Genomic DNA, 13,429 nt, shown 5'->3' with positions numbered 1-13,429 from the left:
TCACCACCAGTAAAGTACTCCTACACCATCTACCCTCACCCCCAACATAACTGAACTCAACTCTAACCCATTGTCTGGAAAACTCATGGATCAAAGAACGAATCACAACAAAAACTGGGAAAATGTATGCTTAGAATAATTATGAAAATAATACATGTCAAAACTTAGGGAATTAAAAAAAAACTTGAGATAAAGCGAAGCTTAGAAGGAAATTTACAGTGTTAAATGTATATACTACAAATTAAAAAAGGCTGAACATCCATCTAAAGAAGTTTGGAAAAAAAAAAACAGAAGAATAACTGAACAGAAATAAAACAGAAAAACAAACATATAATACATAGATCTACAAAACCAAAAGTTAGTTCTTCAAAAAGACTTACAAAACTGATAAACCCTTAGTGAGAAGAATCAAGAAAAACAGAAGGCACAAATATCAAAAATGAAAATGAAATCATCATACATGTATTACAGATGTTAGAAAGATAAAACGTTCTGCACAATTTTATGCCAGTAAATTTGAAAACTTAGATAAAACTGGCAAATTCTAGATAACTTACCAAAACTGGCATAAAAAAAGAAATATAAAATATAAATAGCCCTATAACTATTTAAAAACCTGAATCTACAAAGAAAACTCATGGTCCAGATGGCTTCACTAACAAATATTTGAGAATAAAAATACATCAATCTTTGATATTGGTTCATTATTTGTAACAAATGTATACTAATGTATGTTAAGAATAGAGGAAATTGGGTGTGGGGTATATGGAAACTCTCTGTACTATCTTCATAATCTTTCTGTACATCTAAAACTATTCTAACGTAAGTTTATTAAAAAATTAAACATCCTACACTTCAAAAAAAAAAACTACATCAATCTTGCATGAACTCTTTCATAAGAGTAGATAAAAGGGAACTTTCCAGTCCATTTTATGAGGCCAACATGACACTTATATCAAAATCTATCAAGGACATTACAAAAAAAGGAAAAATTACTTGCCAAATCTCACTCTAACACACAGATCTCATAAACCCTAAACAAAATATTAGCAAACCAAACCCAGCAAGGATAATACATTATAATCAAGTTGGGGTTATTCCAGAAACACAAGGTTTATTTAATACTTGAAAATAAGTCCATTTATTTCATCTTATTGAAAGAGTAAAAGTGATAACCTCAGTAGATTCAGGGAAAATATTTCCTAAGATTCAACATCATTTGTGATTTAAAAAAAAAAAAAAACCTCTAACAACTATAAATAAGGAAATCTCCTTTTTCTGAGAAAGAACAACTATAATAAACATCATAATTAAAGGTAACAAGTGAAAGGTATCCTTTTGAAATTGGGAACAAGAAAAAGACACCTACTCTCACTTCTTTTATTCAACATTATACTAGAGGTCCTAGATACTGTAATAAAAAAAAAGATATACAACAACTGAGAGTTAGAAAAGATGAAATAAAACTCTCATTATTCATAGAAAATATAGTTATGCACACAGAAAAACAAAGGAATCTCCAGAAGGTTTATTAGAATCAGTGACTATAGTCACTATAGTAAGACTGCTAGGTTTAAACTCAATATACAAAAATTAATTGCATTTCTATCTACCACTAACAATTATGAAATGAAATTTACATAATGATGCCATTTATAACAACACTGAAAACATCAAATACCTAGGAATGAATCTAATAAATGCTTAGGGCCTCTACAAAAAATATTATCAAACAATACTGAGAAAAATAGGGGCGCCTGGGTGGCTCAGTCGTTAAGCGTCTGCCTTCGGCTCAGGTCACGATCCTGGGGTCCTGGGATCGAGCCCCGCATCGGGCTCCCTGCTCAGCGGGAAGCCTGCTTCTCCCTCTCCCACTCCCCCTGCTTGTGTTCCCTCTCTCACTATGTCTCTCTCTGTCAAATAAATAAATAAAATCTTAAAAAAAAAAAAAATACTGAGAAAAATAAAAAGTTTTAAAATAAATGAAGGCCTATATTGTGTTCATAATGGGAACTCAATTGTAAAGATGCCAATTCTCCCCAAACTGACCTATTGAGTCAATGCAGTACCAATCAAAATCACAAGAGATTTTTGTTAGTTTTTTTAAAACTTATCAGGCTCGGGGCGCCTGGGTGGCTCAGTCCGATAAAGCGTCTCTGCCTTCTGCTTAGGGTCCTGGGATCCAGCCCCATGTCAGGCTCCCTGCTCAGTGGGGAGTCTGCTTCTCCCTCGGCCTTTGCCCCTCCCCCTGCTCATGCTCTCTCTCTCTCTCAAAAATAAATAAATAAAACCTTTAAAAAAATAAAAATAATAAATATAACTTATCAGGCTCATCCTAAAATTTACACGAAAATACAAAGGGCCTGGCAAGGATGTAGAGAAAAAGGAACCCTCGTGCACTGGTGGTGGAAACAAAAACTGATATAGCCACAGTAGAAAACAGTATGAGGTTCCTCGAAAAATTAAAAACAGAAATACCATATGATCCAGTAATTCCACTACTTACTGAATCACTAATTTGAAAATACAAAGGGCCAAGAATAGATAAGATAATCTTAAAGATGGGAGGACTTGCTCTACCAGATAATCAAGGCAATTTAAAAGCTATAGCGATTAAGACAGGTGTGGCTGGTATAAGAAAAGGCCAGTGACAGAAAATGAGAGAAAATAACCCAGAAACAGACCCACACAAATACGGACATTGGATTCTATGACAAAAGTGGTAATACAGAGCAATGAAGAAGAGACTTCAATAAATTGTGCTGAACAACTGGATATCCATACAGAAAAAAATCAAACGACCTCTTCCTCAAACCATATCCAAAAATTATTCCACATGAATTCCACATGAATAAATGTGGAAGACAAAAACAAATGTCCAGATTTTAGGTCACGGGTTCTTTACATGAGGCCCCCAACTCAAGGGGCCCAGGGATAGAATTCAAGATAGAAAAGATATTTTTTATATATCCTGTATCCACTCATGTCTTCGCATTTTAGTGTGCCAGTTCTAACTGACAGCATCTACATATCTTTGCCTGAGGTTTTCTAGTTGTTTCTGAGTGCTGAGAATTAATGCCCTGCCCTAACTAGCCCCTAACCAACAACCAATGTGTATGAGGAACATGTGTGAGGAACACGATGTTGTGAGGAACACTGGCTCCCAGAATTGCCCAGACATCCGAGCTTGTTCATCACTTGCATGATAATGTACCCCTTATGAAGCACCCTTGCTTCTCTGCCTCAAATCCAGTGTATTTCTTGGTGATCATCCCCCCTATTAACTTATACTGGAATCCCTGTCTCGGGATCTGCCTCTTAAGAAACCCCAACTAAGACCCAGGGTTACCATGAACTTGAGTGGTGAAAAACAATTACTTCTCTATTTTCATAACTGCTAACTGAAGGAAATGCTAAATTTCAGTTATGAATATAAGCAACAAACCATAATATTAGTGGCACCTACAACTTTATCTCTAAGAGAAATCACAGATGTTTTAGTATTACAGGACTGCTGCTGTAAATATCTCAAGATGTTTTTGACACACCTTGCTACTTTCAAATCGATAGTTATTAGTTCACTAACAAACTGCACACGGCTGCAGTCTTTCTGTCTACGATATTGTGCATTCTTCCTGTCTATAATGTCACCTGTTGAGCAACTGCCTCTGGGCCAACTAATTACTCAGCACAAAACAGTTCAGTGGTTTACAATTAGAGATTAAGTCAAAAAGGGTGAATTCTGGTGTTCTTGGAAAACCTCTTCTTGCCTTGTAGTGTAATATGAAAGTTTTAATTCCATATACAACAATTAAGTACAATTAAAACTATACCTAGTAATTTTTAAATGTAATTTTTTATTAACTGAAGCATTAACCAAGAAGTACATAATAGCAATTATCACAAATTTATTTTTTAATATCTCCAAGCTGTATTTCAATAATTTTATGGTATAATTTTTATAAGTTCAAAACCATGCAAAACTAAACATTATACTATTTGGGAATTTATACATGTGAAACTAAAAAAAAAAATGAAATAAGACATAAAATGCAGGATTCTGGCTGTCTGGGTGGGAGGGGAAAGAGAAGATGCAAGCAGGAAGATAAGGAACTCATCAGTTTATGTTCTTTGTCCCAAGTCAGTAGTAGGTAAATGTGTATTATTATACTACATATATGCTATATATATACTTCAAATATATTCCTTTATACTTATGAAATATTTTATAACTTAAAAATGTATATTCATAGAATAAGAAAAAACTTCTTGAAAATTAAAAATACGATAGCAGGAAAAAATTATTTCAAAGTGCAAGCCGGGTGATGGGTATTAAGGAGGGCACATGTGGTGATGAGCACCGGGTGTTATACACAACTAATGAATCACTGAACACTGTATCAAAAACTAATGATGTACTATATGCCGGCTAACTGAACATAATAAAAAAAGAGAGTTAAAGCTGAAAAATCCCCCCAGAATTTAAACAAAAAGATGAAGAAATGAAAAACTGGAAGAGGAGAGAAAAGGTAAATTAGAGGATCAGTAAAAATCGATCCATATCTGAGTAAGGGGAAATCCAGAAAGAGAAAAAAGAGAACGTGCAGGGAAGAAAATAACACAGAAGAAGTAATACAAAATAATCTCCTGAACAAAAAGACATAGTTTTCAGATTAAACAAGCCCAGCAAACTGCCTGAACATAAGTCTTTTTCCCTTAGAGGTATACACTGAAGTATTTATACATGACTGACCCATACCATGACATCATCTTGAAATTTCAGAACACCAGGGATAAGGGGAAGATTTTTAAAACCTCTACAAGCTGGAGATAGGGGAAGAGCAGTCCTAATGGCACTGTACCTCTCAAATAGCAATACTGGTAGCTAGATGGCAACAGAGCCAGGACATAAAAAATTCTCAGAGAAAAGTTTCAACCCAATTCTATGCCCAGCCAAATCAAACATAAAAGAAGAATAATTGTTTAGGCTTTGCAATGCCTTAAAAATTTTTTGCCCATTCACCCTTCTCAGGAACCTACTTAGAGGGTATCTCCATCAGAGCAAGGAAAGAAGATAAATGATGCTAAGAAACAGGGTAAAGAGAAGCTCATGAGGTTGGTAAAAGAAAATTAAAAAATGGTAGCTCTCCTATTTTAGGCTTGGAGAGCAACTAAGCCAGAGTGGGGCAAATAGAACACACCTTTTCAGGACACCTCCTAGGTGGGATTACACCACCCAGTGGAGATCCAAAGACGGCCAGAGGTTTTCAGATGAATTAGGTATATAGAAAAGGAAGCAAAGAATAAAACAAAGTAACTGGTAACTCCAAAGTAATTATTCTGTGAAGAGTATTTTACACAATCTTAATAATGTGAACATTTACCCAAATATTGTGAGCTATCTACAGCAGGAAGATAGGAGGAAGGAAAGTGAATACGTGTATATGGCAAAAGTGGAGATGGGGACAGCAGCTAGAGGATTCAAGTCTCAGCTTCCATAGCAGGAAGGCAAGAGAGGATACATAAAACTGTAAAAGGAAAACAAGTTAAGAAATGGGAGCATAAGCAAGTTATTTTGGAACATGAAAGGAAATACCAAAATACACAATTTGATGAATAAATGTCTCCAGGACACAGGAATTAAGAACGGGGTGAAAGGAGTGCTTCTGGGATGCCTGGGTAGCTAGCTCAGTTGTTAAGCATCTGCCTTCGGCTCAGGTCATGATCCCAGGGTCTTGGGATCGGGCCCCACATCAGGCTCCCTGCTCCGCGGAGGGCCTGCTTCTCCCTCTCCCACTCCCCCTGCTTGTGTTCCCTCCGTCGCTATCTCTCTCTCTGTCAAATAAATAAATAAAATATTTTTAAAAAATTAAAAAAAAAATGGAGTGCTTCTTTGCATTGTGAATCTAGTAGTACTATTTCGCTTTTTAAATTAACTTACATATACTACTCTTTAAACATAAAAGTTAATTTTTAAAAAAATATAAGTTTTAAAGAAAGGTCAAAAAATAAAAATAATAATAACAGCAGCAGCAGTCCTTTATTTTCCCAAGTGCCTACTACCTATGGGGAACATACCAGATCTTTCACAAATAACTATCACTATTCCTCTGACCAGCTTTGCAGAGCAGGATTATCCCAATTTTACAGATGAAAAAACAGAAAATGGGAATGAAAAAGGAACATTTTTAATTGTTTTGTTTCTTTTATGTTTTATTTGGTTCTTTACCTTTCCAGCAGTAGCAAAATATTCACCATCAGGGGACCATTCCATCAAATGTACAGATACTGAGGTTCTAAAAAAACAAAGTTAAACAGTCAGCATTTTTAAAATCTGGAACACTGTATATATAAATGGTCAGAATAAGATTTTCTTAACAAGAGTGTTTTCTAAAAACAAAAAATTTCACCTCCCCAAAAATACAAATTAATAAAACTAATCTGAAGTTCATTTTGGGGATCCAAAGAAGAATGCAATCAACATGCATAAAAGATAGCTTCACCTATATGTCCCACCAACATCTTCAATATAACATGTTAAAAACTGAGCTCACCATCCTCCCTGGCTAATTGGTCCCCTTCACATAATCCATACTGTCAGTGGTACAGCCATTCTTCCACTTAAGAGTTACTGGTAACTTTCATCCCCTTCCCCATCCCCATCCACATCTCATCCATTAATGAGTAATTCCCATGTGTCAACCTTATCTACCCAAGTTCTGAAGTTATAACTATGAAAATATTTTTGCTTTTTTTAAACAATCAACTGCAACAAAGACTGAAGGATAATATTATAATGGGTTTTGGTTAGAAAAGGTCCACTTTCTAAGCTTCTAAATGTAATGGTACTGTCAAAAAATAGAGATCACTGTGAAAGGGAATATATTTTAGGAAGCTTTTTTTTTTTAATTAATGAACAGAACAACATAGATACGAACTTGCACTGCCAGATGCACTTCCAATCATTTAAAACTGGAGGAATTTTATTATCAATTTCTTCCTCCTCTTCCAGAATGTCATCTCCTGGAGGAGCCCACAACTGAATAGAATCAGTTGCTGTCAACAATCTGTTATCTGAAATTTAAAGAAAGTTCTGATGAATAAGCAAGAATTATCTAGAGAAAGAAATGCATATGTAGGCTTGTATTTAGGTCTATAAACTATTCTGTGAAAAATAAGCAATACTGTCTATGAAAAATACTTGGGGCACATCCATTTCAAATCCAAGAATCCACTACCCAAGAGAGAGTAGTTCTCAGGAGAGACTTGAGAACAAAAAAGAAAAGCTTACTAGCAAAGAGCTAAAGAGCTATTTTGTATCAGGTAAATCTGAAGAAAAGGAAGAAAAGGAAGGAAGGACGGAAGGAAGGAAGGAAGAGAAAGATAAGAAAAGCAGAAGTACAGTAACAAAACAAACCCAAAAAGCTCTGATATATAAACATAGAATGTTCTCAGGATGCATTATGCAATCCATCCATGCATTAATGGATTAATGCAATTTGTTTCTCTACATGGAATATAGAAATTACCTTCTTAATCATGAATGTAAAAAGAGGCAACAGCTATTCTCATTAGAGGCTTCTAATCTTTCAAATTTAAAGACAATAATTTCCTAAAACACAAATAATAAAACAAGAGAGGGGGGTTTTTTAGCCCTATTTCTGATTTTATTTCTTACTAAATACAATAACAGTAAAGGACAGCACATGTTAACTAAGGAAACAAATCATCACTGTTTCTTGGAATAAGATATTCAAAGGCAGGGCGCGGGGGAAAGCACAGAAGTAATAGTAAATTAAGCACTGTACAAAGCAGTGTATGCCAAGAAAAAAAATACACACTCATCCACTAGCAAAAAGAAAATACACTACTGATCACTTTCTTACTATGAGAAACTATATCACATTGTAATCATACATTTAAAACCAATATTTACTCTTCATAATTTCTAAATATAATCACTAAATACCTTGAGGGTCCCAGGCTAAATTGTAAGTCACAGAGCTCAAAAAAAACTGCCCAGTTTTAAGCCACTGACACTTGAGTTGCTGAAACATAGAAAGAAAAAAGAAAAACAGGTTTTTAAAGTAATATCCATAAATACTACCATTTTATCATTTTCTTTGACTTAAGACCTTATGATCTAAAACAAAGATGTAAATATTTCACTATTATTTTCAAAATATTGTTTCTAAAATAACTTCTGATAGTTCCACTTATTATTTATTCTACCATATCAAGCCACTTGCCATGCCCAAACAAAGCATATTGTCTCAGGCTTCCTTCCACGTCTATAAACACATTCTCATACTTAGGATATGCTGTTTCTCTCACTCCACCTGCAAACTGCTATGCTTCCATCAAGACCCAGCTACATCATCCCCTCTGCAGAGGGACCTCTTCTGACACCCTGGCAGCACTCAGAGCACTCTTTACATTCTACCATTCTAACAGTGGTCACACTGGAGTATTACTCATTCATACACTCTCCTATTAAACTCCCACTCTTCATGGAAGTAATTATGCCATAATAAGCTTTATGTCCTGAGTGCTGTAATGGCTGGAACATACGCAGACAATAAATGTTTGTGAAAACAAAATGAATGCACATTAGAAGTGCAAATTATCATAATCCTACAGACTCAATATCTAAAATAAACTAGAAATATCTCCCAAAGTCAGCAAATTTGAACTATACAATATATACAGTCCATAAACCCATATTATGTATGTTGTAGTCATTTGAATAATTTCCATCTTTTTTTCTTACCATTTTCATACTAAAAGGTAGAAAGAAGATTTAAAGTATAAAAGTCAAAGGCTTGTGCCATGAAATAGAGTAACTGAAAAAAAGTTTAGATATTTCTTTGTAGCACATAAATATAAAATGTCCTTTTGTGAAAGTATAGTGCAATGTAAAGCCATGTCACCTTAGGCAAGTTATACATTAATTGCTTGGCAAATAATAATAGTTTAATACACAAAAATTCCCTCTCTCTTTATATTTTCTGAATACTTAAATGCTCCATTCAAGATAATATGACTATCAAGAAGCAGAATTTTAAAATAACTGCAAAACCTGAATTTCATTATCCAAAAGTAATTTTAAATTTTTAAATATAATGTTTTTTTAAACCCTACCACTGCTGACCAAACAAAAGTCAAAATAGCATTTTAAATACTTCTCAATAGATCTATTTTAGAGTAATAATCAAATCATCCCTAAACTACAGGCATCCCTGATATTCTTTCCTTTAGTATTTCTCACAATGCAATATGTAGGCCAACTCCATAGAAGAAATTTTGAGGGTGAGGCCTGGAATCTGAATTTTAATATGTACCATAGGTGACTCTCAAGCACTCTCAAATTTGATATCCACTTCCTAATACTATCATATTTTAATTTGTATTTTTTTGAAATATGTAAGAAATAATAAAATACATAGATTGAATGAAATATATCAAATTTACTTTTTTAATGCCTTTAAGAATACACTTTTTAAAAATTCCTGGTAAATATATACTCTTGGCATTCAGATTTCATACTGGCAGTTTTGACTATTTGTGAGTGATAACGGAGTCTTAATGAACATAGTACTTTATAAAAGGGTTAACGATTCTAACCATATAAGGTTTTCTGAATATAAAGTAAAATAAAATATAGCACCCAGAATGAATTTGAATAGTTCTCAATGTGATATGTTAGATCACTTAGCTGATAAGTGACTCTACCTAAGTTCCTAACCCCATTAACAAAAATTTAGAAGCATCTGTTATGTTTCAGATCCTGTTCTAAGTACTTCAGATGCATCAGTGAACAAAAGAAACAAAGCTCCATACATACCTTCATGGAGCTTACACTCTCAACAGTAAATAACAAATAAACAAGATAGGCACTATGGAAAAAGGTTAAAAATAGGAGGCTGGGGGTTAAAATAAAGGTGGTAGAAGCAAATGGCAATTTTTAAAATGGGTGGACCCCCATTGAGAAGGTACTATTGAGCAAAGATTTATAGGATCTGCAGGAGCTGGCCCTAAAGCTATCTAGAGAAAGAAAAACATTCCAGACAAGAGAAAAAACAATACAAAGACCCTAAGATGGAAAATAACTGGTCAAAGAGCAGTAAAAATGCCAGTGTGGCTGGAGTGACATCAGAGAGGACAAAAATAGGAGTTGAGCTCTGAGAGGTGATAAGGGGGTACTGGAGGGAAGAAAGGGTACAGTCTATTTTAAGGCTTTTTGGCTTTGAGTCTATGAGAAATATGGAGTTTTAAGCAGAGAAATGTGTCATGACCTGCTGTTGAGAACAGAGAAGGGGGAGAGGGACATAAAACATATCAGACACTACTCCGGTAATCTAGACAAGAAATGCTAGTAGTTCAACTAAGGTAGATCCCAACTAACAAGGTAAATCTCAATTAGCAATATTGTAGAAAACTAGGCTTCTAAAATGACTAAGTATATTCCTAGTGGAAGTAAAAGATCTTACCATAAAGCACCAGACCAACTTCACATGGATGTTCCAGACCACCTTCAGCACCAGCTCCTAAGGAGCTCTTCACTGCTATAGACTGGATTCCAAACTTAAAACTCTAAAAAATTTCTACTACCATTTAATACTTACACAATTTCTCTTATGAGAATTTATGCCCAAGGGCTCAAAAATACAAACAGCATTACCATATGAAGCTGCAATCTAAAAAGAAATGAACAAAGCATTAACATTTAGGGAAAGAAAATAAAGACAACATCCTTTTCACAATAATGTATAAGCTAATTACACATAATACAATCCCAATAGAGTATTTATGATTTTTCCATTCCATAAATATAACTGAAAAAGTACCGGACTTAAGAATCTCTTCTCTGGGGGCACTTTGGTGGCTCAGTCGGTTAAGCATCTGCCTGCCTTAGACTCAGGTCATGGTCCCAGGGTCCTGGGATTGAGCCCCCACATCGGGCTCTCTGCTCAGCAGGGAGCCTGCTTCTCCCTTTGTCTCTGCCCCGCCCCCACTCATGCACACGCTAGCACTCTCTCTCCCTCTAATCAATAAATAAAATCTTTTTAAAAAAAAGATTTTAGGGCGCCTGGGTGGCTCAGACGGTTGAGCATCTGCCTTCGGCTCAGGTCATGATCCCAGGGTCCTGGGATCGAGTCCCGCACAGGGCTCCCTGCTCCTTGGGAGCCTGCTTCTCTCTCTCTCTGTCTCTCATGAATAAATAAATAAACTCTTAAAAAAAAAAAAGATTTTAACATAGGAATAACTTCATTAACAATGATACATTTCAATGGTACATCTGTCAGAAATTTCATAATCCAGTGAAAATAATATAAAAACCATGAGAAGTAGAAAAAGACATCAAAAAAGTATTAAACAGGTATTCAAAATATATCAAACAAAATGACATTAATTATACTATAAAACAAAAAAATACCAATGGGGAAAACTATCTAGAAGGAGGAATAGAGAAAATGGACTAAGGAGAAGAAATCAGACTCAAGGGGAAGAAAATGAGCTCACGTGGACATCTACAGTGGACTGAAGCTACAGATCTGGGGGCCAGGAGGACTTTATTCCAGGTCACATACCTGATAAAAAGGGACATAAATCCCTGTTCCTGGAAGCTACCAGAACCTGCTTTACAATAATTCCTTGAAAGCCAATTCCCAGTTCAACCTCCTCTTGTCAAGAGGGAATCAACTACAGGAAACAGACCAAAAACCATCCCTGCTGACACTTCCGGACCTAAAGGTTAACCTATGAAACGAATTTACATGGATGTTCTTTTAAGGCCACCAAAAAGGTCTACTGTCATTTCAGAGCTCTCTCACACCAAAAAGTGATTTTAACTGTTCCTTAATATCTAACACTCTTTCCAAGAAAAAGCTTTTAATCCACAACTGTAGGGAGGAAGCTACTTACAATGCCCAGCTGAGGGAAACACTTAGGCAAAAAGTGCTAAGAAAGATCACATTCAACATGTCAACTGATGAATGAATGACGATAGTTACCTGACATAAAGTCATCAATGCAAAGTTATCACTACAAGGACTGGGAATAAAGAAAATAAAAGAAGATGGCAAGAGAAGACAATAAATCAAAGGTGTCAGTTTTGCCTTCTTTATTTTCAACCCGGTAAGTAAGGAGAAGTGGAAACATGGTTATGAACATCAAGGACTTATATATGAAAAGAAACCTTGCTTCCAGATTACTGTGATTGTCACCAGCACATAAATAATTTATTCAAACTCACCTCTGACAACTATCATACAATTCTAAGCAAGTTTAAAGATACCCTATTTGGCTTAGGGAGATGAGTAATGAAAAATTAATGAAAGAAATCTGGCACTCTCAGTGTTTTCTAAACAATAAGCAATGCTTGGGGGGGGAAAACTGGTAAAAAAAATCAGAAAAGCAAGAAATAAGTATTAAAAAACACCAGGAAATTCAGTGTTTCAATACTAGGTCAATGATATCACTAGACTATCATATCATGCCACATTTACACAAATACTAAAGCTTGATACAAGCAGCTGGGCGGGGCACTAAAAAATAGTATAATACTAATTTATTATTTGGCATAAATTTGCAACATTACTATTTATCACCATGAAAATTCTGTTTTAACATATCCTTGATAAAATTTGTTACTTCTCAGTAAAGAACAATTTCTAGAACACTAAGACTAAATTATTACAATTATTACAAGAAAAGTTCATTTTTATATTATACAGACATTTAACTCTTCTACACAACACTGGCCTTACTGAACTGCTAGAGTATACAGAGAATATGCTATATTTGCTTTACATATAACCAAAAAAATTTTTTTAAAGATTTTATTTATCTATTTGACAGAGAGATAGAGAGAGAGCCCAAGTAGGCAGAGTGGCAGGCAGAGGGGCTCGATCCCAGGACCGCAGAATCATGACCTGAGCTGAAGGCAGCCGCTTAACCAACTGAGCCACCCAGGCGCCCCATATAACCAAAATTTGATATATATTACATTTGATGTATATTTGGGGGGAGAGGTACATAAGATGAAATGCAAACTATTTCAAAATAAACCTTCTGTTTGAAAGTCTGAATGAATGAACCTTAAGATTCTTCACTCAACAAACATTCATTAACAGCTTTACAAAGCAATACAAAGCAGCTGTTATATGACAAATATTATATTAGACACTAACAACTTGCTAAATTTCTTGATAAAAAATTGATGCTATTATAAATTGGGTAATATAAGGGATGCTATGCAGAGAAGATAAAAGTTTACTTCCCTACTATTGTTGCTAGAATTATCAACTGGTAGAATATCAGTATGCACAGGATTGTGAGGCCTACAGATCTTTCAAGACTGTATACATGGGTAGTGAGCGCCTGGGTGGGTCAGTCGTTAAGCATCTGCCTTCGGCTCAGGTCATGA

At 35.0% G+C, this 13,429-nt stretch overlaps 1 protein-coding gene across 2 annotated transcripts in view; it reads right to left on the bottom strand.

Annotated features, from left to right (window-relative positions):
* The window catches only part of DMXL2 (Dmx like 2), a 148,472-nt gene that overhangs the window by 100,459 nt on the left and 34,584 nt on the right, over positions 1-13,429 (bottom strand). For both annotated transcript variants that reach the window (XM_045900074.3, XM_045900075.3), the window contains exons 3-6: positions 10,626-10,697; positions 7,970-8,048; positions 6,939-7,074; positions 6,230-6,296 (exon numbers count right to left, since the gene is read on the bottom strand). In XM_045900074.3, coding sequence (XP_045756030.1) covers positions 6,230-6,296; positions 6,939-7,074; positions 7,970-8,048; positions 10,626-10,697 — 354 coding nt within the window. The remainder of the gene's footprint in view (positions 1-6,229; positions 6,297-6,938; positions 7,075-7,969; positions 8,049-10,625; positions 10,698-13,429) is intronic.

Source organism: Mirounga angustirostris, unplaced genomic scaffold (assembly GCF_029215605.1).
Source record: "Mirounga angustirostris isolate CCGP_5_RB_7025 unplaced genomic scaffold, mMirAng1.0.hap1 SCAF_9, whole genome shotgun sequence".
Lineage (NCBI taxonomy): Eukaryota > Metazoa > Chordata > Mammalia > Carnivora > Phocidae > Mirounga > Mirounga angustirostris.
This window is presented reverse-complemented; position numbering and strand designations above follow the sequence as displayed.